We start from the raw sequence: 27,911 nt of genomic DNA on the forward strand, positions 1-27,911 counted from the left end.
GATGTTCTTCTGTTCTCCAGCAGAGTGAAGCAGAGTTAAAGCTTCAGATCTTTTTCAATAATTAAATCAAATTCTCATGCTCTCCATGCATTCTCAGTGGGAGTGACATCCCCCACTGAGGGAATGAAAGTTGCTTCTTGGGAGGACAAAACAATCTTAGATATTACAATGGCTTGGGACCTTCCAAAGCTCAATCCTGCCTTTCAAAATCTTATTTCTTAGTATTTTTTCTCTCATTAACATTTTTTTAAGGGATGGTAATGAAAGAAAAGGTTGGAAACAACATCCATCTCTAAAATTCCATGAAATTGGCCTCATTTTTTCAAGTACATCATTTCTGCATGCAAGAATAATCCATTAACTTCCTGTGCTAGCTGAATTATAATAATGTTCTATACGTTGAGATTTTCATGCCAACCCACATCTCCCAGCTTCTCCATCCTTATTTCCCACCACACATCTTACAGTCCAGGTAAATCAAATTCCACAGTGGGGTCCAAATATGCTACACACCAGCTCACCCTGAACTTCCAGGGATGTCTCTCTCGATGTGTGGAATGTCTTCTCCCTATTCTCCCTTTTGCTTCTGTGTTGTCCCACTTGCCTTCTCCTCTACAAGCCTTTCATATTCTATTTCAAATGGGTGAGATGATGCCTTATCCTACAGAGAATTTTTTAATTTCTTCATCTGACCTTCTACTATGTGGAAAACTCTTTGATTTTGTTCACCTTAGCATTTCCCATAATGCTTCAGCACTTTGGTATGGATGGATATTCTTACTAACTGGGCATGGAACTGAATGGAAGAAAGCTGTCCACTCTATCACAAACATAACTTATGCCAAATACTACAACTTTATTGCTGGTAAATAATAGATAAGATTTGATCAATTAGATAAATTAATAGTAAAGCATGCAATTGATATGATTAAAATTATGAAGAGAGCAAAATAATCCTAAATTTAGTAACATTATTAGAATCATTGACATTATACTAAGCAAAAAAAGAGCCAGTTTTAAAAAGCTGCTGTTTATTTTGGCATGGTTACTTTTTATATTACCAGTTAATTATTAGCTTTAATAATTGACAACCTGCAAAGAATGTTAATATTTTTTGAAACTAGGAGAATCTTAGCAAGCCAAGTAGGACACATATGATTCAAAAGAAAATATTTTCATGAAGGTAAACGCTCTTACCCTGCATGTATACAAGTGAAAAATACCCTAAAGCTAGTCACAAAATTATAAAACATCTATCAGAAAAAGAATTGTGACTCATTATTAATATTCAGCTGGACCTGGTGGCACACACCAGTTACTTGGGAGGCTAAGGAAGAAGGATCACAGGTTCAAGGCCAGCCCAGGCAATTTAGTGAACCCTGTCTTGAAATGAAAAAGGGGGCAGGGGCTGTGGAAGTAGCTAAATGGTAGAGCACTTGCCTACCATGTACAAGGATCTAGGTTCAGGCTCCAGTACCATTAAAAAAAGCATTGCAAAATACCAGATAGATACAACATGACTCTTACAAAAATTCCAGCTGTTGGTTTTTTAAAGAAACTCACAAACTGATCCTAAAATTCATATGAAATTGCTATAGTAACCAAGGGCTGTAATGCCACTGGGAGAGACATACAGATCAGGAGGGTAGAAACGAGAGTCCAGAAACAAACTCTTACATTTACAGTCAAGTAATTTCAATGAGTGTCAAGGCCACTCCATGGGGAAAGAATAGCCTTTTCCAAAAATACTGGAACGTGAGTAAGCTTGAAGTTGAACTCCCAACTCATACAATACATAAAAATTAAAGTGAACCACACATTTACATTTAAGAGCTAAAAGTATAAAAAATTACAAGAAAATCTTTATGATCTCAGATTTTCAGTGGGTCCTTAGGAGTGACATCAAAAGCACAAGCAACAAGAGAAAAAACAGACAAATTGGACTTAATCAAAATTAAAATCTTTTATACTAAAAAGGACATTATAGAGTTAAAAGACAACTCAGAGAATGGGATAAAATAGTTGCTAGTCATATATGTGACAAAAGACTTGTATCTAGACTATATAAGGAACTCTTAAAACTCAAAGATAAAGAGACAAATCACTTAAATATAAAATGCATAAGTGATTAGAACAGGCATTTCTCTAAGGAAGGTAACAGATGGCCAGTAAACTCATGAAAAGGTACTCAGAATCATTAGCAATTAAATAAATGCAAATAAAACTGTAGTGAGTTCAATGGTGGTCTTGAAAAGATATGTCATATTCTAATCCCTGAAACCTTTGAGTGTGGCCTCATTGGAAAAAAGGTCTTCACAGAAGTTAGACTGACAGTCTTAAAATGGGTTCATCCTAGATTACCTGATTAGGCCCTAAATCCAATGATAACTATCCTTTTCAAAGTAGAAGAAAAAATGCAGGGAGATGAAGAGGAAGGACATATGAAGATGGAGGCAGAAACTGAAGTGATGCAGCCACAAGCCAAGGATACCTACAGTAGCCAGAACCTGAACCTGGAGGATTCTCCCCAAATGACTTGGAGGGAGCATAGCTTTGTTAAACTCTTCATTTTAGACTCTGGCCTAAATTTCTACTTTAAAAAAAAATTAAGTAAATTTAATTTTTAATATCTTAAATATGTGGTAATTTGTAATGGCAATTACTGAAAATTTATATACCACTTATTCCAACAACTGCACTCAGAGGTGTATAGTCATGAGAACTGAAAATATGCCCACACAAAAACATGTACCTGAATGGTCATAGAGCAGCATTATTTATAATAGCACCAAAGTGAAAAAAACATGTGTCTATCAACTGATGAATGGATAAACAAATGTGGTTCACCCATATAATGGAATATTATTCAGCCTTAGAAAGGAATAAAGTACTGATTCATGCTACAAATTGAATGACTCTGGTAAACATGCTGCTAACTGAAAGAAGCCCACACAAAAGACTACATGTTATATGACTTCATTCATGTGAAACACGCAGAGTAGGTAATATCAATTCAAGAAATAGATGTGTGCATGCCTAGGACAGGGCTGGAGTAGAGTGAGGGAATGGGGGATGAGAGGGAGTGCAGATGGGGGAGGGGCTGGAAATGGGTGTGAGGCTTCATTTTGGGGTGATAAAATGTTCTAAACTTACAATGTGCTAATGGGTGCACAAATATGTAAACCTCTTAAAAATCACTGAATTGTATGAGTACTATAATTTGTGAATTAACGCTATGTGAATTATATTTCAATGAAGCTGTCAAAAAAAGTATAAAAAGGAGCAAATAATAAAATCCTAGTTTAGCTTTCTTTTTTTGTCTTTCTGAGACAGGGTCTCACTTTGAGCTGACCTTAAGCTCACTTTGTAGCCCAGGCTGGCCTCGAACTCGCAATGATCCTCCTGCCTCAGTCTCCCAAGTGCTGGGATTACAGGCATGTGCCACTATGCCTGGTCCTAGTTTAGCTTTTCACATCTATTTAGTTTATAGATAGTGAGTAAGTACAAATGATACTTATTTTAGCTCTATCCCACCATAACCTAGACAGGAAAGCTCAATAAGGAAGTAAGCTCCAAAATGAATCCTTAAACTTTGGTCTTTTTTTTTTTTTTTTTTAGTTTTTCTCCGGTACCGGGAACCGAACTCACGACCTTGCTTTGCCAGGCAAGCGCTTTTGCCGCTGAGCTAAATCCCCAGCCCCCTTAACTTTGGTCTTGATGCCATCTCTTAAGAACGTGTCCTTAGGGGCTGGTGGGTGAAGCTCCTAGGCACAATTTTAAATCCAAGTCCTCTTGCTAAGTGGAAATATTTGGTCTCTGACAGGTTCTTCTCCCAGTCTATTCTCTCCCTACTCACTTAAGTGTGAAAGGACTTATGGAAACAGTATCCTCTCCTGACACTGGGACTGCCTGGTAGAAACCTAACTTCATTTCCTGACAGCTCTGGCACTTTTCGGTTTCCTCCAGTGATACTTCTCCCTCCGAGGGATCTAACATCATAACTGGAACTCTGCTTTAAAATGATCCCCTTTAAGACATGGCTTTTAAGAATGCACAAAAGTAGTCTTGTGGTGGTTAGGGACAGGGCCAGAGGGAGAGCATCAGTACAAACACAGGGTCTCAGAAGACTATAGGAAGAGAGCCCAACACAGCCAGAAGCCAGCTGGGTTCATATCTCAGGCCCTACTCTATGGATGAGTTTTAAGATATCCTGTCCAGTGTGACTTTATGAAGTCTGGTGAGGTTATGGAGGTGGGAGAGCTGATTTAAATGCTTTGGTACATTTTCACATAGCTTGTACAGGGGAGACCCTGAACTCACACAGAGCCTACTCTGGTCAATGTCCAGGTCAATGAAGGGGACCCAGTAGGACCAATTTTCCTTGTGGGCTTATAGTAAAATCTCAGTCACTCTGGGTTCTGCCTATTCTGTGTCCAGCTTTCCATCTATCTCTTCTGCAGCCTGTTCAGTAGGGCTGACTTCTCCCTCCCTAGACCTCAACAAATACTCACCAGCCAGATGACTGATTTAGGCATAGGCATCTAACCCCAAAGCTTAAATGGAATGCTGATGGGAATTCACAGGAAAGAGACACCCCTTTCCCTATTTGAAAAGAGGGCTGGGAGGAGCCTTTGGCAGAGAGGAAGTAATTTTTTTTGAGGACACTGATGCATCTTTAAAGTTCATCATCATGGAACTACTTTTCTGGCCCAGCACTTCAGATTAAGCTGCTCTTTAGGTAAATAGAGAACATTCATGTAATTTCATTATTATAACTGATTATAGCTTTTAAAAAGTACCTACCAGAATCTGCTGGTGCTGCTTTTCTATTTGATAGCCTCCAAAATGCACTATGCCAGGTCTTGCCTGTATCGCCCTATTATTCAGAAGTTTGGTATAAATCTCTATACAAATAGAGAAATAGGTAGATAAGTACATACTGAGACATCACAGGAAATATTAAAGAAGATCCTATTAATCTGGGATCTCTTTAATGTAGGACATTTTAAGCACATGAAAGTTTTAGACACTAAATACAGCTGTCAATGAGATTAATTATGTTTCCAAATAAAATGGACTCCTTCATCTCTTTTTTTTTTTTTGGTACCAGGACTCGAACTCACAACCTCATGCTTGCTAGGTAGGCCTTACACCACTGAGCCGTATAGCCCTGGCTCCTTTGTCTCCATTTTCTAGCTTCATTTGGGAGATGTTCCCATTATAGCACAAATTCATGTACCTCTTAAAGTAATTTGCTCTTCACATATTATACAGATCTTTCTAATAAAACATCTACTTGTAAAAACCACATGCCCTGTCTTTGCTCTAACACTGATATTACTTGTTATGTGATGGATACGCAATTCAAAAAATCCAAACACCAAGTGTTTAATTGTATTACTGTGCACTTAACTTTTATTATTTCACTTCCTCTGGACAGCATTTGTAAAGTAATCTTAAATCTCTGAGTATTGCTGTAGACATGAAAGCCTTGAACTGCCTTTGTTGCAATGCGAATGAATTTTTTTAAGTTTCAAAGACAGGGCTTAAACAGCTGAGCTCATAGAGGTATCCAGATCTAGAACCCTTTTTTGAGCTTTTTATTTAGACAGAAGCAGAGGCATGTGGAGAAGGCACTAAGACCCCACTGCATGACCCTTTCCATTCCTTCCCTGTTTTGTGTCAGGCAGGGCTCTTGTGCACTTGTTTATAATCCTCACTCCAACCCGATGAGCTATTATTTCCACAGTGCAGAGGAGAGAGCTGAGTAACAGGGTTAAGAAACGAGCCCAAAGCTGGTAGTCAAAAACCAAGCCCAGATCTGTCTGCTTCTAACCGCTGACTTGCCTCCCTCAGAATGCTTGTGATGTCTAATTTCTTATAACCAATAACCTTGTGGCTTTGGCACAGACAGGCACCCACATCCCATCCCTTCTGTTCCTCAGTCCTGGGATAATCTGAAGAGTGTGGGAACTGTTTGGTGCTATTTTCTGCTTAGCGCCTTGTCACCATTATCAGCTTTGGGACAAACCAAAGGGCTGGAATGGGGTGATGATGGCATTTTAGGGAGGCTGGTGATTTCCGCTGCTTATCATTTGGTCATTTTTAAGTGCTGAAATAATTATCATTCAGTATTTCTTTTTTTAATTTTGAAGGATTTTTGTTTTAGGGCCACAAAGTAAATGTAAAATTAGCATTCTTCTGCTTACACCCAGACATGAAGCATGCCAATTTGCACTTGACAATTCTACAGTGACAAAAGAGTCATACCAAATACTACACTCCTTAATATTTAAGCTTGGTCTTGCAGGGTGGTAGGGCAATCATACATGATGACAAAGAAGTGGACATGGAGCTCTGCCGGCTGGACACCAGCTGAAGTGTGCTACTTCAGGAAAAATATAGGACCTCATTGAGTCTCGGGTTCCCCAACAATAAAACAGAAAAAGAATGAATTTTGTGAAGTTGTTCTGGGTGGATTAAATGAGAATAATACAGGGAACATGACTAGCTTTTTCCATAATAACTACCAAGTGACAAAAAATACAATGGATTTAAATTTTAAAATTTATTACAGTAAAAGACACATTGCCATTAATCTCCTTCAAAATACTCACCCTTATTTTGAACACACTTATCCCATCATTGTTACCATTTTCTGAGGCAGTTCTGAAAGTCCTCTTTCTTGAATGTCTTTAGGTACATGGCTGCCTCAGTATCCTGAATTAATTCGAATGTTTACCTTTTGTGGTCATTTTGGCTTTGGGGAAGAGCCAGAGTCGCACAGTGCCAGATCTGGTGAATACGGTGGATGGGAACACACTGTAACGTTTTTGTGAGCCTGCCTTTCTGTTGGATGGCACTTGGCAGCTGCTTTCACTGGATTTTTTATTACACCTCATAAAGACAAGAAAGGGGATTTACAGAACTACTCAAGAAAGAATGATGGGACAAGTGTGTTTGAAGTAAGGAGGAGTATTTTGAGGGTGATCAATGGCAATGTCTTTTACTGTAATACAGTTTTCAATTTAAATACACTCATTGTATCTTTACACTCATTGTATTTTTTTATTACTCCTTGTATAGGATATTCCAGGGTTCTGAGGCTCAACAATAGTGTAGGAAAAGGCAGCAAGGTGTCAAATTCTGGTGGTCTGAAGCAGCAGGGTAAGTTGTGCTGGAGCTGGGGATGAGTTGGGAATGGCACTGGATGGCCAAGTTCAGATCATACAACTTTATTCTATGTGCAAGGTGAACTGCAGGGGAATATTCAAGCAGGAGAGAGATGAGTCAGGCAGGGTTCTAGAAAGCAATGGACAGGAGAGTATGGCCAGGGAGGAAGTACTGTTAATAGTTCTGTGACCAGTGAGGGTGAGAAACAGGCAGCGGAGGTAGATAGGAAAGATAGAGAACTTGGTGAGTAATTTACACCAGAAAAATCTACCACTCAAGAGGCTAGATGTAAACAGAACTATTGTTCTTAATAGTAAAAAACCTATTATGAACCTATAAACCCATATAGATCAATCGGCACCAAAATTCCATTAGGCTTTCCGGACTTTGGATCCCCAAAGATGTGAGCTGTGAAGCACATCTGTTCCCTAACCACCTACTTGATTCGAGGAGGTGATTAGGCACTTCGGCTCTTTTCTTGGGCTCCTCCACTAGGCTCTTCAAAAGGAGGGGCATTTTTTTGTTGATGTGTTCTTCCACATTCTTTAATTCTCGCCTGGGGGTTTTCACTGTTGCCATTTTATCAAGAAAAATGAGTCTAACTTCTAGAGCCAAAGGTCATTTCCTGGGGAGAAGAGAGCAGCAGTGTAATCATCCCTATGTGCTTTCCCCCCTCAATTCTGTCTGACAAATGCACCTCTTGTCACTGCATGTTGTACTGTGGTTCAGGCCCTCCACACCTCTTTGTCTCTGTTGGCTACCGCATTTCCACACTCGAGTGTCCCATTAATCTTCTTACATCACACATCATAACCCAGAATGGTGCCACTGCTCTAAACCCTTCCATGGTCCTCAAGAGCTTTCCCCACAATGTTCTCATGAGATGCTTTGTGGTCACACGAAGGTTCTCACAGTGGAATAAATTTGGAAAATGTTGAAGTAAGCAGTTAAAGAGGACGCCTCTTTCTGAGATGTCTCTGAATCAGTATGTGAGAACTGAGTAGAGGTGTGTGACTATGGATCCCTCCAACGCTTGGATTAACTGTTCCCAGGGCACTGGCATGTGTAAGTCACTTTCCTGGTGCTAGCTGCTATTGGGATGATCAGTTAGTGAAGTCAGTGGTCAGCCAGCTGTAGACAGCTGGGCACCTTCTCGGGATCTCTGTGGCTCTCAGTCTAGGTCGTTGCACCCTTCTGTGAGACTTGCCTTTCCTCAACACACTCATTTGAAATTCCTCTTTTCTCGTGAAATCCACACTGTCCCAAAATCCTTTTGCATTCTTTAACCATTACTGTGTCTATTTCTCACTTGACACTAATGATTGATTGCCTTGTAACTGCACTTTGCAGATCCCACCTTTCCTTATATCTTCCATAACTAAGACCCTTAAGTTGGGGCCTTTTTTGGGCCCAGGAGGCTGCCTCAGTGAAGCCCCGGAAATTGAATGTAAATCTACGTGTGAATCTTTGTTTTTTCCTGAAGAAGGCCCATAGTTTTAGAGTCCCAAGAATCTACAGCATCAAGCTAAACGCATGGGTACATCACTCTCAGAAAGCAGTTTCTGCTGTCAGTTCCCCTCTATCCCTTCGCATTAGCACCCCTCATTAGCATCCCAAGCCTGTTGTTAAGTTTACCCACAGCCTCTCTTACATCCTCTGGTCCCTCAAAATCCCTCAGGCAGGTGAAGAGCTAAACAGTGTTCAAACAGCTTGCCTGCCGCCACTGAATTTGTCTTGATTACCACCCCGACCCCCTCCCTTGCCTCCTAGCCTTCTCCTCTACCCGGAAGCCCGGGTCAGCCTGGCTACACACTTCCAGAGAGACATACACACCACCCCAGACCTTTTTTAAGTCTTTTAGGCCCAATCTCTGCTCGGATCCCGGCCGAGGCTGACTTTTGGCTGAACTTGCCCGGGCTTCGACTGCCTCAGCAGCTCGGTAGTGGAGCAGGGCTGCCTCTGGGCCACCCCGGAGGCCGCTCACACTGGAGAAAGTTCCCGGGCAGGATTCTGTCCATACCCGCACTTGCGCCCAGCGTCGCCATGACGACGAGGACGCGCTTCTTGGGTGGGCGGCTGGACGCAACCAAACGCCCCAAGGACGTGGGGGAAGCCGGGCGACCGCAGGTCGAGGGCCAAAGGCCCTGGATAACGTCCGGGGCCCAAAGCAGTCTATGGAGCCTGGGGAAGAATGGAGAACGCAGCTTATAATATGCAGGTTAATGGATATTTTTGGGAGGGAACCGAGAGAGCGCTGGGACACCATTAATAGACAACTTGGGGGACCCGGTATGGGGTAGCGGAGGCCAGATGGGGCGGGGCCTTTCCCAAAGACTTGCAGGCTGAACAAAGCTCTGGTACAGTTTGTTTCAGGTAGGCAGAGGGGTACAAGTAGGCTCCGCGCCTAGAGGCAGCCTTGATCACATCATGGCCAGTCTCGTTTCATCCCGACTTTCCCTCACTCTGTATTATTTTGAAAACCACCCGAGATACCATTTCACCTATAAATATATCAGAATGTGCCTCCAAAAGATATTCTTTAAAAAAAAAAAAACCTTAAAATTACAATGATTTCTTATATCCAAATATATTGTACTCACTTGTCTCATAAATGTCATAACTCCCTTCCTGTGTTTCAGTTTGAATCAGCACTGAAATACAGGAAAATCACATTGGAATAGATCGACATGTCTTTTCTCTTTTAATCAATAAATGGCCCTCTATCTCTTTTTGTTGTTGTTGCAACGTGTTCCTGTCCTTGATACTGATATTCAGGGCTTACAAACATGGCACCCAGCCCGCTCCTCTGATTACCTGTCTTGTGCATTCCTCTCTGCTCATCCATGGACATTTTTCCTTACACAGGCGGCTCAGGTTTCCCTATTGTTAGGTGCTGTTTTTGTCTCCCTTCTTGATACTTGCTTGATGTTATTTATGGCTTTCACCTGCTTTCTATATTGTTACTTGTTAGGCTGGATGTTTCTCTCTCCCAACTGAGAATGTTCATTTTTTTTTCCATTTTTTTTATTCTCCAATCCCTCCCTCCCCTTCAATATTATTACCTATTAAAAACATCTTGATCTTTCAAGGCTAGGTAAGATTCTTCTAGGCCAGACGGACTGTTCCTCCTCTGGGCTTTCAAAACATTTGTTCCACCATCCTTATCTCTTTATAATGCTTATCTCCTTATATGCTGCACCTACCTGTGACAATTATTTGTATATGAATTTTACATCACAGAATTCTTAGTAGAGGGGCTGTGTACCTAATCTTTGGGTCTTGCATAACTTTTAACACAGTTCTTTGCTCATAGTGCTTACTCAGTAACTGTTGGCCAAGGGAGTGAAAAATTTCATTTGCTTGTCTTATAGGTTTGGTCCTTTCAGTTTTGTTGCTCCAACGAGATTACAGATTTCAAAAGAATAAGTACCATGTTTCCAATAGTCTCAGATCTTTCCATCCCAGCTCAAATCATGAGATATTTGTTTCTGTCCAACTTTTCATGGGTTTGGGGTAACATTTTAAAATTTGTACTTAATTTTTTCTTAGGAAAAATCACTTCCTATTGTATGTACATAATATGTACATTTCTATATAGGCAGTCAACTGAATTCCATATCATAATGTGCATACTGTGTTGGTTACCTATTTCTGCTTTCTTTCGTACAGAACCCCAACTTTGCTCAGGTTTCTGCCCAGCTCCCCAGCCCTAGCAGTAGATCCTAATTAATCTAGGCCAGTCATACAATTTCTAACCCCCTCCTGCTCTTTACTAGGATTGATCAGGGCTGGGTATATGGTTCAGTTTTGGCCACAGTGATATGAAGGGAAAGCTTTTGGGAGAATTCTGGGGAAGGCTTTCTTTCCACACCAAGGAGTGCACTCCTCACCTTGCATACTGATGGCGCATGATGGAACCTCAAAAATAGTTGTAGAGTTGAGGTCTTAATTCATTACACCAAGTGATTTCCAAATCTAAATCATAGGGGCTGGGTGTAGCTCAGTGGTAGAGCACTTGCCTAGCATCCACAAGGCCCCAGGTTTGATTCTAGATAAATAAATAAATACATAAATAATTTCAAATCATATATATTGTTGGAAATCAGGCAATATATTTATACACTTCATGAAGTTAAGTCTTCTCCATCTCTGTCTTTTAGCTATCAAATTTCCTTTCCTAGGGTTAAATCATGCTTCATAGTTGTCTGTTAGGGTCATGGAAGGCATGAGTGTATTTGTAAGAACTTTATCCTTTGTTTAGAGCCTAAATAGCTTACTCTTCTTTTTCTCTTAAAAATCTGGCTGTGTGATCATTCCACATCTGTGTATAAAGTACCTTGTTATTCTTTTATGATTGTATAGTATTTAATAATTTATCTTTTCAGTCTCAATTATTGGATATTTAGGTGGTTTCTGATCCTCTGCTGCTATAAACAGTGCTGTTATTTATACAAGTGAGCACATAATTTCTGCAAGATTGTGCATGTGTCCTCTCATATACATGTGAGTGCATCTGTAGGAAAAGTCACCAAAGTGTAAGTGCTGTGGTCAAAGGATCTGTGTAATGGTTGATATACTGTGTCAATTTAAGAAGTTTAAAAGTTTAATTAAGCCACTCCGCAGAGAGCCAGCCTCCTTACTTTGTAAACATCCTCATCCTGTGCAAGAGGAGGGCATGGAAATTGTGTGAGTGCTACACCTGCCCAGGGGGTGAGGTGGTATCCTACTTATAACATAAGGGAGGAAAAAAGGCTTGCTTCCCCACTTCCCCTTTTGCTCTTGTTGCTTTTACTGTCTTCTTCCACCTTGAACTGTTGCCCCTGAGCCATACCACCCTGCCTTGGAACCCGCTGATTATGGACTGAAACCTCCACAAACTGTGAGCTAAATAAACCTCTCCTTCCTTAATTTTGTGCATGGGGTATTTTGTCTCAGCAAGGAGAGAAAAGTAACCAAGACAGCCTGTGAATTTATAATATTCTTAATGATTGTCAAATTACTACTCTCCATGGATATTGCATTTATTTCTACTCCTACCTGTGTCATGTATAAGACCATCTGTTTTCTTATAGCATCAGCAACAAGCATAAAATTTTTATATTTTTGCTGATCTGATGGGTAAAAAATTGTGTCACAATAGTAGTATTGAGGATGTTTTCATGTTTAGGAAACATTTCTTTCTTCTGTAAATACGTATGTCTTACTGGTGTGTCCATTTGATTCCTGGCCTTTCTCTTATTGAATTGTTGGTGTTCTTTACATATTAAAGACAACCATCTTTTGTTCTGTGATAACTGTAGCATTTTTCCCCCAACTCGTTACTTGATTATACTGTTAGGGTTTTTGCCTTGCAGAATTTAAAAATTATGTTGCATTTATTATTTATTGTTCTTTAACAAGTTACTTCCACACTTATTGACTTGAAACAACTGCATTCATTTATTCTTATTCTAACCCAGAGAAGGGATAGGAATTCAGAGGAGACCAGCAATGAAGGTTTGTTTCTTCTCACTGATGCCTGGGGCTTCAGTTGGAAGACTTGAAAGCTTAGAGGCAAAATCATTGGTGGTGATGTAATGCTGTCATCTGGGAGCAGGAACAAGGCTCTGGACAAACAATTTAAATGTACTGAAATTATTTTCAACCTCAAGCAGGATAAGGAGGTGCACACCTATAATCTCAGATATTTGGGAGGCTGAAGGAGGAATATCTGGCTGATTGAAGACTATTTTAAGAAATATATCAAGATCCTGCCTCCAAATAAAATTTAAAAAGAAAGAAAGAAAGAAAGAAATGATGAACATTATTTTCCCCATTACACAGGTGAAGAAATTGAGGCTTAGATGACTCAGGTAACTTGCCCAGTGTCACATAGTTAATTTATAATTAAGTCAGGATTTGAACCCAGTTTTGTGCTGCCAACATTTTTTCTCTGTACCCCTCTGTGTCTGTGTATGTTACTAGGGATTGAAGCTAGGACTTTACACAGAGGTACATCCACAGCCCTCTTAAGTTTTTTGGCTTTTTATAGACAGGGTCTTGCTAAGTTACTAAGTTCTCAGGCTGGGCTCAAGGTTGTGGTCCTCCTTCTTCAGCCTTCCAGAATGCCAACATTTTTTTCTTTGGTCCAGTGTGGGGAGCCAGCAGGTCCTCTGGAAGCTTGGGGTGAGCTTGACCTTTCTTTGCTCCATCCAGTGAAGACACAGCCTTGGAAGTACTAGCAACACTGTCTTTCAGGTATGGTTTTATTTGGTCTCTTTCATTTGACTTGCTTTAACTGTAATGTTTCATATAAATATTCAAAAGGATACTGACAAATAGAGGTGGAATATTTAAAAAGTAAAGAAAAACTTGCTTTCCTGAGAAAGCCAGCCCTCATTTCCAGAGTGTAAACAATGAACCTGGACGATAAAAAACCTCATTAAAATGTCAGTGTTCTACTGTGTACTTCAGGACTGAATTGGAAATCACTCTTGCCCCATTATTTATGGCTCATCAATAATACATTAGCTCAACTCCCGGTAAAGCTGACAGTCAGGGAGGACAGTCTGTTTGTTTGGTTTATTCCATACCCAAAGGACTTGGGAGTTCTTTGCATTTGTGTGGTTGTTTGGAGATGAGCTTAGACTCAGACATCAAGGGGCAGCCAATCCCCGCCCCCCCAAGTGCTGTCCTCACTCCTGTAGCCCTAAACTTGCCCTTTCGGCTCAAATATCACTCCCTCAGGGAGGCCTTCCTCAGGTGTGAGTCCGGGCTCTTTCAGTTACAAGTGATGACAGCTGATTTCAGTGGGAGAAGGAAGAGGGAAGAGGGAGAAGAGAGAAGGGAGAAGAGAGAAGAGAGATGCAGTGGGACTACTTCAAGGCTTCAGTTACACTGTGCCAGGTGCTGGTGTGAGAGCTTTGCTTCTCTCCATCCTTTGGTTTCTTCCAGTGCAAGATGGCTTCATTCTCATCCAGGTTGTTGTGGAAAAGACCACCATCTTGCTAGTGCTGTAACCAGCACTAGTAGACATGCAGGTTCTGATGGGGTCACTCTTACTGGCCTGGGTTGAGCCATTGTGGTTAGTTGTTAGGAGGTGGTGACTGTCCTTGTCCAGGTCTGGTCATGGACTCAGTCTTGGGGCTGCTTTTGTGCCCAAGCCACATGATCTGAGAGTGGGAAGAGGAAGGTTCTTACACCAGAAGAAGGATGGAGGTTGGACAGGCAAACTCAACCACTTGTCAACACACTTGATCCTTTTAAATTGTTGATATTTAAATGCAGTTCTCCTACAAGCAGGATGACAGATAAAACTCAAGCTGATGCATTAATACACCTAGCTTGGTCTTGTCCCTTACTACCTGCACTCATAGAATTTGTCACAATTTGCAGTGACACCTACCACACATTCTGCAGTTGCTTATGTCAGCCAGCCAATAGGACTGCCCATTGTGTGATGTAATGTTGCTCTGCTTTTTTATTAGCAGATATAAGAGGTTTAACATATATTGTCTTATTATTCAGTTGTTGCTGTCTGAAAACATAATAGATACATGTGGTTGGAAATTCTTGGACTAATCATTTTCCTACTTCATGCAAGAAGAAAATAGGCCTTGGGTTTAAGGTGAAAAACTCAAATTGCAGACTACATTATGGTTGCTTTATTAGAAAGGATGATCAAAAAACACAGATCTCTTAAGTCTTGAGCAGTAATCATCATTTTGTGACTCCTGGGAGAAGGAGCACTCATAACACATTGGCCTTGTATATGGGCCAAGGTTGCCAAAGACAATTTCCCCAGGCCTCTGTCATCCTAGCACAGCACCTGGGACAGAATAGCTGCTCAGTAAATACTCACAGGATGAACACTAGTTATCCAATAAGCATTTGTTATTATTGGAAAAAATAATACTAGTACTAATAAAAGACCTCCACTCAACCTGGTGAATTCTCTCCACAAAATGAAGAATGAGGCCACTTTGTAATGAGACAAGCCTCAAGCCAGACTGTATGCACATCATTTGCCAGCTACAAAAGGTACTGCAAAAATAAGTACAAATCTTACCCTTTCATGTGGCTAGGAGGGTACACACACACGTTAACTGTCTTTATGCAAAGGAAAAAGAAAACTTCTTAGGTCTTTTGCGTGAGAAGAAAGTTGAAACCAGGAACTAAGGACCGGGGCCAAACTCCCACAGTGGAAGGAAGTCAGGGCACCTTCCTCCCTGACCTCACATCTCAGTGAGATGATTCCGAGATCCCGAAGAAAGACATTCCTTGCATACAAAACTGGCAAGAGCGTTCGTTGCACTTTTAAGAAAAGACAAAGTCTTCCTGACAGAAATACTGAAAGAAAAGCAAAGGAGATGATCTCTTTCCTTCTTCACCAAGGAAGTTTTTAATTTTTATTTTTTTGTGTTATATGTACCTTTAACATCTGCCTCACTGAGGGGATAACAGCATCTAGGTGGAGCTGATGGAGAAATTTACCCTAGCACAAATACAGACTCTCCCATCTTCGGGGTAACCATTATAAGAACAGAGTGACTTCCCAGTGTTTGGAAAGGTCATGACCTCAGATTATATGTACTACTTTCATCTGTAGTGGGATTGGAGGAAAGGGAATATAATTAGACACGGAAAGTCATCAAGGTCGAAGGTGTGGCCTCTCTCTTTCTCTCATGGAGTTATAATGCACTTTACAGGGGTGGAGTATGACATCTCCCCACAGTGATCATCACAGTATTTATAGCCACATACACTCACCCAGAGTTTTCTCCAACCCTCATCAAGAACTATAGCCTGCTAGAGTTGGATCTTCAATGCCCTTCAAAGCCCTATGTATTAAAGGCTTGGGACCCAGGTGATGCTATCAGAGGGTGGTGGCATCTCTAGGAAATGGGGTCGTGCCCTTGAACGGGGTTATAGGTCTCAGACTCTTTCTCTTTGCTCCCTGGCTCATGATGTAAGTGAAGTTTTTCTACCATGTACTCCCACCATGATGTGCTACCTTGCCTCAGGCCCAACTGATCATGATTGGAACCTCCAAAACTGTCAGCCAGAAAGAAACTATTTCTCTTTATATGTTGGTTATTTTGTAAGAAAGCTGATCAATGCAGAATGCATGTCACCTGTCCTTGAACACGGGCTTCTATGAATGTCAAGGCAAAAAAATCGGGTGGGGAGTATAGCTAAGTGGCAGAGCACTTGCCTAGTAAGACCCTAGGTTCAAACCTCAGCACTGAAAAACAAAACAGAGCAAAACACACACAAGAAATTGTCAATTTGTTGCAAAGCCCAGGAGAAGAGACAGCATATTTATTCTGTCACCTCATCCCCTTTCGAGACCACCATTTTAATGGTTAAGTTCCTATGGGTGCTCTCTCCCAAGATAGCTCTGGGAACACTGCTTTGGCTCCTTGCCCCTTGTTAAAGAAAAATTATTTTGACATTTGCTAAAATGGTAAGGAGGACTTCATTCAAAATTACTGCAGTCACTGGGGATTTAGCTCAGTGGTGCAGCACCTGCCTGCAAGCATGAGGTCCTGAGTTCGATTCCCAGTACAAAAAAAACAAACTACTGCTGTTGAGATTTGATCAACAGAGGAGAGAGATGGGGCTCAGCTCCAACACAATGAGGACAAGTGGGGATTTATAACCAAGAAGTTCTTGGAGGTCAATGGATGGAAAGTTACTAAGGGAGATATCAAGGCTGGGGGACTGTTGCTAACCTACTAACAAGATTATTGCTGAGGCCAGGCCAGGACCTGTATCAAAGATGAGGAGGGAAGGAGAAATTATCATAAGATACGATGATCAAGGGTAGGGTGGGAGTTCTCACTGAATTAACTAAGCAGGAGTCTTGCCAAGACCAGAGCAGGGAGAATAAAGACAGGACAGGGCCAAGAATGATGTTCAGATGAGAAGAAGGCCCGGGAGCCTAACTAAAGTTTGGTCAGGGAGAGCATCTCTGTCACTCTTTAGGCTTACTGTGGTTGATCTTCGGTGCCTCCCTGCTCCTTGCTGCTTCCCTCCTCCCCTCTGCACATAATCTTTCCTTTTATTATCTTTACTTTCTTTTTGTGGTCCAAGGGATTGAACCAGATCCTCATGCATGGTAGGAAAGTGCTCCACCATTGAGCTATATCCCCAGCCTTTTTTATTGTGGAATAGGGTTCCATAAAGTTGCCCAAACTGGCATTGAACTTGTGATCCTCCTGCTTGAGGACGTGAGGTAACAGGCATGCTCCACTGTGCCCAGCCATAATCTTTTCATTGAACTTTTTCGATCAAATCATTTGAACAATGGTTCTATCTTCTGCCAGGCCCCCTACTATGGTTCCTATCACCAGTCAGAGAAAAAAGATTCCTGCAAACTTGCTTCAAAAGCCCTAAGGGAACTCTAGGGCACAGGCTCAGTCTTGGGTTCAAATTCCAACTTCTGTCCTTGTTATCTGTGTTAATAGAACAAGTGCTCCTCTTCCTCAAAGCTCAAGTTCCTATGCTTCACGTAGTCTTGGACAACCAGAAATGATAACACACCCCTAAAGTCTTCTAACAGGCTCCATACATTGTTTCCCTGCTCCTTCCCTTTCTCCCTCCCCTCCCCCTTCCGTTTATGCTCCCCTTCCCTTCCCAACTTCCATTATGAAACTGTTTGCTTGGGTAGGTTTTACAAAGCCACTGATTGCATCTATGGCTTGTAACTCGCCTTTCACAGAGCATTTCAATCTCTTTTCTCAACTCTGTTAGGTTTGCAGTTTGCCACTTAAGGAAGAATGGCTTGCCACAGGCTAGACAGTTATTGAATTGTCCAGAACAAATGTTGTTTTGCTTTTTCATCAGATATTATACGGCTCTAGTATAGAGCACAGATTTCATTTTCATGTTTTTTTATGTCCTTCAATTGAAAAATTAATACCTAGAGTTGTTACAGAAAATATCCAAACAAAACCAGTCTATATAATAAAAACTGCAAGTTTTTATCTTTTGCACTTTCTGATGCACACTGTTTTGGAGCCCAAGGGACCTAGAAAATTACATTTTTTTCCAGCCTAAATCTTGAACTGATTTAGAAATAAGATTAAGAGAGATGGGAACCTGAATCACCCTCCCCTCCCCTCCTCTCCTCTCTTCCCTTCTCCTCTTTTCCATTTGAGGACCACACCCAGGGCCTCATAATGCTAGACAAGTGCTCTGTTGCCCATCTAACCCCTAGTGCAAAATATTACTTTTATTAGTAATAAAGCTGGTCTTGGAGAATGCCGTTTATGTTGGTGGGCAAGCAGGTTTCCTAACACTAAGCTCCAAAATTAAATAGACCACCATCCTGTCACAGAGGGCATTAGAATAATGAGGTGGGATGCAGGAGTTTCAACTACCAAAAATGACAGCTTGGCCCAGGTTCATCTAGTTATGGGCTCTTTATAGAAAGGCGGGGTTGTGAAGGAGTGATCAGAACTCACGGTGGTTCCTTATTATCTCAAATGCATCAGCCTCATCTGGCACAAGCCTGAATGTACATGTGTGTGTTTGTGGTAAAGAAGAAACAGAAAGGTCAGGAGGGTTAAGTAATCGTTGCTCTGCAAGAAGAAAGCGAGGAAGTGGCTTAGGATTCCCCTTCCACCAGCATCAGCTCCCTGTTACTGTCCTAATTTCCACACATACCTGCATACATTTTATGAGGCCCCCAGATGATTAACTGCATAGAAAATGCTTCTAGATAGGAAGCAGTGGTTATGAGTATGCTTTAGGTTGATGTGGGCTGAACACATTGCTGAAAGCACCCCCTTTTCCCTTATTTATGCTGGAATTTGCCTCCCTCACCTTCAGGACTACAGGTTCCTTGAGGGGAGAGGGACGCTAGGGGCCAGGTGCACTGTTGCTTTAACAGCTGCTGAGCAGCCTCCCCAGATGCCGGCAGAGGACCCAGGCTTTCCTTCCACAGAGTTTCTGAGTTGCAGGCACCTGGCCATGCAATGGAACCTCCTCTTCCCTCAATGTTCTCTTCTGTCCAAAAAACATCATATAACTTAGGGCTTTGGGGGAACTCAGTGAGTGGCTGCAAAGTGTCTGGAAGAAAGGGGGCCAGAAAGGAGACACCAGAGGGAAGGGGGTGAGTACCAGGGCAGAGAAAGAAAAACTGGACCTGCAAGAGCCACTTGGGGTCTCTGACCTGAGGGGCCAGAAGACATCCTGCGGGACAGCCAGTACTGAGACTCGTTCAGGTGGAGCTGGTCACCTGGAATTTCTGCCCAATGCCTAACAGCCTCCCGGGACACCAGGTCACAGAACACCTCCATCCAAGCAGCTCAGGGTCAGTTCAGCACCCAAATGCCTGTGTGAACCAGAGGTTTTCCCTGTTCTCACCTGATCATCAAAAGCTTCCTTGGGGGCAATGGGAGTGAGACTTCCTGGAATGAGGGAGTATGCCTCTAAGAATGAAGGAAAAAATGAAAATCTGAAATAAAGTTCGAGATAGCTGCCCCGCGGAAATACAGGCAATAAGTGTTTACCAAGCCCCTGCTTCTGTGAACCGGTCGCTGGATGTTAGTGTGTTGTTAGGGTCGAGCACACTGGACTCAGTTGCCTGTTGACACCCAACGATCCTGTGGCTTAGGTCAATACACTCTGGGGAGACCCTCCTTTCCTGGGCGGGAATTGGAGCGAGGGCTACCGCGTCCCGAGCCGGGCTGAGCTTGCCGTTGAGGCTCCAGGCCCCGCGCCCTCCCTCCGCCTCCCCTCCTCCCCCGCCAGACCCCGCTGGGTGGAGGCGCGCGGCCAGCGCTGCGTCCTTATCAATGGGTCCGGCTGCTTAGCGCACGCGGGCTCCCGGTCCCAGGAGGAGCAGTCCCGGGACAGCCACAGGTCGGGTCGGGCGGCTCCCTCATGCCTCCGGGAGGCACCGGGCCCTCCCAGGGTCTGGGACCGTGCTCGGGGCGCTGAGCTCTGGAGCTGGCCAAGTGCACAGGCCGGCGGCCGTCGGGGCGCCCGCGGGGAGCGCGGTGGGCACCATGCGCCCCAGCCTAGCTCCGCTGCTGGTTCTTGCCTGCGCTGCGCACACCGTGAGTACTACGCCCCTTCAGGGCAGGGGGACGCCTCTCTCCAGTCCCGGGAGCGATGGGAGTGCAGGGGACCGGTAAATCTTACGTTGAGGAGAGGGAGCCGTTCCCTCCCCCAACAACTACCTCTGTCAGCTCTTTTCCAGAGGGCCTCTTCCCCAAAGATAAAACCGGGTGTGCGCAGGGAGCAGCAGAGTCTAAAATGAATCTACTTCGCACTACACTCTTTTCCCGGTGAAGCCTTTAAATTTTGCCTAGATGGAAATTCTGGAATTGCCCCTGACAGTGCCTAATGTGCCTAATGTGCGGGCCTTTTGCTTCCAGATGTTCCTTGAAATCTCCTAAGTGCTGTTTGAGACTATTATCCTCGCTTTACAGACAGGAAAGCCAGGGAGTGTGTGTGTGTGTTTATCTTGCTTCAAGTCAGAAAAAGGCATCGTCAGTCTCAAATCCTTGACATTTTCACACGCGCTGGGCTGCATATGGGAAAATCTGAGAATGCTCTGGTGGAGCTTGGTCGGTGACGGTACAGTTTAAAGCATTTACCCCCATTCCCAGAGGATTTGGCTTGATAATGCCCCTATCTGCCTGCTTCTGGGAGCAGCTAGCTGTTCCGCACAAACCGGGTCCACAGAGGCGGCTGGAAGAGAAGAGAGAAGGCAGGAGGGTGGGTGGTTTGTTTTTCCTTCCCATAGAAACTCCTGGGAGTTCTGGGGCTCTCCCTGTGGGATTTATGAGAGAGGCTGCACCCAGACCGTCAGGATAAAGCTATTGGGGAAACGGGGCTGTGCTGGGGGCGCAGATTCCAGAACTACTAACATGAGCAACTTGTCTTCATTCTGCTTCCCGGGCAAGTCCGTCAGCCTGGGCTGCCCATCAGTCTTGGCTTCTGCTAGTCTGCTCCTGTTTGATTGTGGAAAACTTTTGCTCCTGCAAAGAGCAGAGAGTATTGGCACTTGTGAAATGCACTCTTTCTACAGCTCCAAGGCGTTCCGGCATCTGTAATTTGGAAGAGTGTGATTTGGGGTTCATTCCCAGTTCCCATGTAACCTAGGAGCCTGTTCTATTTAGTGGAAGTGCTGGTTCTGGAAGGTTCTAGAGTAACAGCACTCACCCAGGTCGGGGAAATGCCATCGTGGACACTGGGGACAGTTCAGACCCAAATGCAGTTTGGAGGTGTGTTATTCAGTGCCTGGAGGTGGGCCAGGCAATAGCTCCTTCCCTTGGAGCCTCCCAGCCTTCCTGAGTATTTGCAGAACCCGAGGTTGTTATAACTTGGCTGTAAGACTGAGTGGGGTTCAGCCTGCTCTTATGTTTTGTTTTGTTTTAAATTTCAGGGAGGTTTCCACCCTCCGCTAGGTCATCTCAGGAATAAGCAACGGGGAAAATGAGAGGCTTTGCTTGGTTCAAATCTTCAGTATACCCTGGAAAAGTCCTTCCTTATACTCTGGATACCTTCATTTTACAAACAAGCAAACTGACACCAACAGAGAGAAGAGCAAGTTAGCATAGAGCTGGGACAGAACTCAGACCCTGGTATCCCCACCCCCCGGGGTGTCCATTGCAGCCCTTGTTTACTTGTCATTTCTATGCACCCATGGTCTGAATTACTGGGCTTCTTGAGTATTGGCCATGGTCTTCTAGATATTTTATGGGTTTATCCTGATGTTTCTTGGCAGAAAAGTCCTTTAATAAACTAGAGTGGAATTGACCTACTTTGTTTAGAATATTCCCTAACCTTTATTTTTTATTTATTTATTTATTTTTGGCTTTTCTCCGGTACCGGGAACCGAACTCACGACCTTGCGCTTGCCAGGCAGACGCTTTGCCGCTGAGCTAAATCCCCAGCCCTCCCTAACCTTTAAAACCCTGCTTTTCTGCAGTTTGACTCTGTATGGTCAGACATTTGATTTTGAAATTCAAGGGTACTAAAAGTAACTTTATTCATTTGAGGCTTCCCTTGAGGGAGATCATGGCATCTTCTGAATGGGAGGGGTCACTGAGTCTAAATTGCTTATCCCTGCCCATCCCAGGCTGCTGTCAAAGGGTCCTTTGCAAGTGGCAGTGGCCAAAAGGGACAATTTTCAAAGGCCTCCTGCAAGAAGCACTAAACACACCTCCCTCTAGTGCTCTGCCCCTGAGTGACTTGTGGGAACTTTTGCCTGGTTTACTATTGTAATTATTTACTAATACATTTGCCTTTCTCACCCCTGTAACATATACACTTTGAATTCTGGGCTGGGGATATAGTTCAGCAGCATAAGTGCCTGCCCGGCAAGTGCAAGGTCCTGAGTTTGATTCCTGGTGCCAAAAAAAAAAAAAAAAAAAGAATTGAATTTGAGCACTAACTTCATCTTTGTTCATCCTTTACCTCTGGAGCCTGGAGGAGGGGCATGTACGGGTGTATGCTGAGTGAATGATGAGTTAAACGAAAGGATAATGGCATCCAGAGGAGAGTGTCCTAACGGTGGCAGCTTCCTGTAGCAACAAGTCGTGGAGAATCACATCTTGAAAGCGATCATTGCTTGCTACATTTTAGATAAACTTGTCAGGCAGTGGAAAAAGAGTCCCTCCAGGTAGGACTTTTAAATCTATGGCACTGGGCAAACTGCCAACTCGATAACCTGAATAAGTTAAGTGAGTGGTTGGAACTGTTTTATTAACTTTGATACTGTGTTAGTCACCAAGACATAATACCTCAGATAAATAACTTGAAAGAGGAAAGGCTTATTTTGGCTCATGGTTTCACAGGTGTCAGGTCCTGGTTGGTTGCTTTTGGGCCTGTGAGAGCAAGTACATCATGGTGGGAACCTATGGTGCAGGAAACCTGCTCAGCTCACAGCATCTGGGGGGAGGGAGGGAGGGAAGGGAGAGAGAGAGAGAAAGAGAGAGAGAGAGAGAGAGAAGAAGGGGCTGGAGTCTCAATATCCCTTTCAAGGTTGTATCCTTCATTTTCTCACACTAGGCACTTACCTACTGAAGGTTCTACCACCTTGAAGTAGTGTCACAGGCAGTCACAGATTAAGTCTTCAAGATATGGGCTTTTGGGGCGGGATATTTAAGATCCAGACTATAATAAATAATGAGCCAGACAATTCTCTGCAATGGGACCTGTCCTGCGCATTGTACAACATCTAGCAGCATCCCTGGTCTCTATCTACTAGAAGCCAGGCATGTTTTTCCAAAGTTGTGACAACAGAAAATGTCTGCAGGCATTGCCAAGTGTTGTCTGTCAATAGAGAGGGAAAAATTGCCCCTGTCTGATTCCCATGTTCCACGGGAGACACAGGAACCAACCTGAGAATAGAGTTCACCGTATGTTGAGCTCAGGGCAGTGGAGTTGGTGACAGGGAATCTGAGTCAAAGGATGGAAACAGGTGTATCTAAGCCATACAAGAAAACTTCTGCAAGGAACAGGTTCCTTGGTCTTTTCCATCCTCCTTTCCCTCTTTTCCACACCCGTGACTCCTGCCCCCAGATGTTTAGGGGAGTGAGTCCCTCTCTTGGCTGTGGCGTCACCCTCTGGAGTTCTCTGAGCTCTCCTCCCTCCGCCCTGTGCTCATCATCCTCACTCATGGTCTGAGGCCTGAAATCTCCTATGAAGCCCAAGGAAGGCTCAGCCTTTCTTCCTGGCACTCCCTCCTGAAGGCCCAGATTGCTATCCAGGGTTAGCTCTCTACCCACCCCCATGTCCCCCAACAGTGGCCTTCAGTTTGGAGGCTGATGGTTCTTATCACTCACCTTCACTCAGGCTCTAGGAAACTCTGCAGCTAGAAGTAAACCCACACCACTCCGATCCTCTCTACTCCTGTACATTACAAACAAAAAGCTGCTCAGCACTGTGTGGACTGGAGAAAATATGAATATCCTGGGCTCACTAGCCCAAGGACCCATGGTGCATGATTCCAAGTGGTGATTGGGAAGGGGAATCCCTGGTTTATCCTGTCCTGCAGGCCACCCCAACAGGCTGCCAGGTTTCTGGAGGTTTCCAGAGTCCTCTCCACAGTCTTCCTAGATGTCACCTCACTTCCCCCACCTGTGGCTTTTAGAGGTGCTCCCTGACACCCACCTATCTTTTCCAACCCCTGACCTCTCCACCTGCCTTCTCAGTTCCAGCAAGGAGATTTGCCTCTCATTTTCTGAGAGTCAAGCCTCCCTGGATGGACCTCCTCTGTCCAAGTTCTTTCCTGATAGATGTGTCTAAGTTGCACGCTGTCTTCCCTTTGGTGCCATTCGTCTCAGTCAGCTGGCCTGTCATAACAAAATACCACAAGCAGACAAGCTTAAACAGCAGAGATTTATTTTCTCACAGTTCTGGAGGCTGAAGTCTAGAGCAGGGTCCAGCAAGATTTGGTTTTTGCTGAAGATTCACTCCCTGGCTTGCCAGAGGCTGCTTTGTCCTCACACAGCCTTTCCAATGAGCGTGCTAAGCAGGGCAGGGTGAGCACATTTTGGTGTCTCTTCTTATAAGGATGTGAATCCTTTCAGATCAGGACTCTACCCTTATAACCTCATTTAACCTTAATTAAATTAAACCTCCTTAGAGAGCCTCTAGACTTTCCCTGTGAAGGCCCACTGAGTCACATAGCAATGCCTTCTTACATAGTGGTTCCCTGGCTGGGAAGCCTTTGTTTATCTCCATCACTTCATCCCTCTGCCCTTGGGTCAACCATTGGCTTTCCTAGCAAGGTGTTCCAGCCCCTGAGGACCCCACATCCAGTGTCTCCCTCACTGTACTGTCATTGGCCGTTGTGTGCCACTGGCCTCTCTGCAGCCTCTTGGAGACCATGAGCTTCAAGGGCAGGAGCTCTTCATGTCTTCCATGAAGAGCAGAGTGCTGGGCGTACAGTAGGTGCCTAATAAATGTTTGCTGACATTTTGTATTTTGAACTGGTTAAATGATAGTGAAATCCTTCTTCTTCCTTTACATAATATAAATTATACTATTACCTCATTCTCCCCTTAAAACTGTCTTTTTCTGGTTTTAACTTGACAAGCAAATAGTTGCTTTAAAAAAGGTGAACAGCAAAATGGTATTGTGTCTCACCATTTCTAAATTTAATAATTTTTACTATATCGTCTCCCACCTTTTTTTTTTCAGATTTAGGTGTCCAAAATTAACTACATGATATCCTAACAGAACTCTTTTAAATCTTTCCTCATCTATATTGATGTCTGCTTCATTATTTTCTCTCCCGGCACCTCTCTGTAGACAGTGTTGTTCTATGGCTTTCTAAATGCCACAGTAGGGCTGTCCATAGCTTCCAAGATACTACGCTTCAGAAAGGGGAGAGATTGACCTTATTTCCATTGCAATACCAGGTTTCCAAAAGGAGAAGGTAAACTGTTCCAAACTGGGTTTTTTTTTTTCTCTTTTGGTCCAATTAGTGAGATGGGGTTCTATAATATAAATCAACTAACATAGAGCTAAAAGGCCCTTTCCACAGAGGAGTGTTGGTTCATAGATTTGCGAACGTCTCAAAGTAGATCTACGGTCTGGAAAATGTCCCAGAGAGAGGACAATGGAGGTTCCTCACAGAATCACCAGGCAACAGTTGTGAACCTGTATACTGTAGGGGACCACACCTTGACTAAGCACTAAAAGAAGCAAAGGATGATTTTCTTTATAAAAATACAATTTGAGGTGTGCAGGCTCATAAATCTTACAATTCACACTTTTTCTTTTAAAAATTATCATAAATTATAACCTAGCAAGACCAAAATTGAATCTAAAATATAGCAGGTTTAAAAACTGGAATTTACCAGAACATCAGTGGATGGATGTCACTTTCAGTTCTGCCACGCTCCTAGAAAGCATTTCATTGAGGAGGTCAAAGGGCTCCTCAAAGAAAGGCTCAGAGAAGTTACGATGGTATTACACAAGGTTGTTCCATTCAAATGCTAGAAGAATGGCTATGGTTTGCAGTTGATGAAGCAAAGGCCTATGAATTTGGTGATCAATAAGGAAAAAGAAATTTGATTTAAAGCTCCAAAAAAAGAAAAAAGTTACACAAAATTGTTTCTGGTCCAGATATTTAGGAAACCAAACTTTGACATGATTTTAGCAGTATAAAAACTACAGGTGTGATGATGGCTTAGACTCAAACTCTGAAGTAACTAATAAAATAAAAAACAGGAAAGAATATGTATGTTTTTCTCTGGCTAATAAAAATAATAGAATAATGAAGAAAATACTACTGATTTTTTTTCTGAGAATCTCATATTAAATTTATGAGGGAAATTTTTTTTTTTGAGACAGGGTCTCACTATGTAGCCCAGGCTGGCTTTGAACTCACTATGGAACCCAGACTGGCCTGAAACTCACAGAAATCCTCCTGCCTCTGCTTCCTGAGTGCTGGGATTACAGGCATGTGCCACCACTCCCCACTAGGGTGGGAATTTTTAAATATGTGCTTAAGGCATCCGATTTACAGTGGCAGATTAGGCACATGTGTTTATTCTGCCTATGGAAATGCCCTTAAAGCATCAGTGAAAGAATAAAAAGAGTATCATCAACAAAGCCAATGAGAAAGAGATAAGAAACAGCAATAAAGCAAGGATTTCAAGAAATTTTTGCAAAATGGAAAATGAATGAAAAAGTGGGACCAGTGTGGGAAAAATGGCATCCTAAGTACTGACACCAGGCAGAGGAGCAACTGTCAGTGGGCCCTCAGCACCCTGGAAAGGCCCTGCAGGGAGGAGGACACCATGGGTCCCGGCAGTGGGCCCCCTTAGCCTGATCGTGTTACAGTGAAGGACGCCAGTCACCATGGTGTTCTGGCCCACATCATTTGGAGGATGGCCTCAAGCTTAAATGTGACATCGAGGAAGGGCTTCAATGTGGAAGCAGAAGCAAACAAACAAACAACCACACACACAAAAGGCATTTGGAGGAATCAGAGACCACGCAGAGAGGGGGAAAATATAAAGTCCGGCACTACAATTAATATCCAGAAATAACAGTTGCTATAATTTGAATGTGTCTCCATGAAGTTCATGTGTTAGAAACTTAATTGTCAAGTTCATATCTTGATGACATTTGGAAATTGGACCTTTAGGAGTCACTTAGGGTTAGATGCAGTTGTGACGGTGGGGCCCCCGTGATATAGGTCAATGTCTTCATTAAAGGTGAAGACTGATCTCACATGCTTGCTTTTGTGTGTGTGGTGGTTTCCTGTCCTCCATGTTAGGATGCAGTGCAAAAGCCCTCTCCAGACACTGGGACCAGGATTTTGGACTTCTCAGCTGCCAGAATGGTGAGCCAAATAAATCTCTTTCTTTACAAATTCTATAGTATTTTGTTATAGCAACAGACATGGACTCAGACAAGAGTTTTTTTGAAAAAGGATTCTGGTGCAACAGAATAAGAAGAGGATGTCATGGTAAAGGAATCATAGGGCAATGAGAAGGGGTTCTTGGAAATGAAATGTATAAAAGCAGAACACTCATCAAAAACACTCCACAGATAATGCCAAGGAACTCTCCCAGAAGGATCACAAAGAGGAAGTGGTACAATAGCAAAGAAAAAATGGTTACAATTGTCCAATATTCAACTAACATGCATTCCAGAGAGATAAAAAGATGAAGTAAATAATAAAATAAAAAAAAAATTTAAAAATTTCCAGAAATAGAGAATGTCTTCCCTGAATACCCAATCAGAAAAAGAGAACAATTTCCCCAAGATATTTCAAAATA

General features: G+C 43.0%; 2 protein-coding genes across 10 annotated transcripts in view; one reads left to right on the forward strand and one right to left on the reverse strand.

Annotated features, from left to right (window-relative positions):
• Nucleotides 1–9,218, reverse strand: part of Cfap221 (cilia and flagella associated protein 221) — a 121,585-nt gene extending 112,367 nt beyond the window's left edge. For all 3 annotated transcript variants that reach the window (XM_005397660.1, XM_013521060.1, XM_005397661.2), the window contains exons 1-3: nucleotides 9,017–9,218; nucleotides 7,614–7,798; nucleotides 4,804–4,904 (exon numbers count right to left, since the gene is read on the reverse strand). In XM_005397660.1, coding sequence (XP_005397717.1) covers nucleotides 4,804–4,904; nucleotides 7,614–7,752 — 240 coding nt within the window. In that variant the 5' untranslated portion in view covers nucleotides 7,753–7,798; nucleotides 9,017–9,218. The remainder of the gene's footprint in view (nucleotides 1–4,803; nucleotides 4,905–7,613; nucleotides 7,799–9,016) is intronic.
• Nucleotides 9,219–9,255: 37 nt separating this feature from the next.
• Sctr (secretin receptor) overlaps nucleotides 9,256–27,911 on the forward strand; it is a 78,035-nt gene continuing 59,379 nt past the window's right edge. For 2 of the 7 annotated variants that reach the window (XM_005397671.2, XM_005397668.2), the window contains exons 1-2: nucleotides 9,256–9,391; nucleotides 13,305–13,410. Coding sequence is in view for 3 of the 7 variants with exons in the window: in XM_005397666.2 (XP_005397723.1) it covers nucleotides 20,169–20,219 (51 nt within the window). In the remaining 4 variants the exon portion in view is untranslated. Of the gene's footprint in view, nucleotides 9,392–9,485; nucleotides 9,547–13,304; nucleotides 13,411–19,918; nucleotides 20,220–27,911 lie in introns of those variants that run through there. The other 5 variants (XM_005397666.2, XM_013521063.1, XM_005397669.1 and 2 more) reach the window with 4 other exon arrangements.

This window comes from Chinchilla lanigera, unplaced genomic scaffold (assembly GCF_000276665.1).
Source record: "Chinchilla lanigera isolate Chin_1 unplaced genomic scaffold, ChiLan1.0 scaffold00058, whole genome shotgun sequence".
NCBI lineage: Eukaryota > Metazoa > Chordata > Mammalia > Rodentia > Chinchillidae > Chinchilla > Chinchilla lanigera.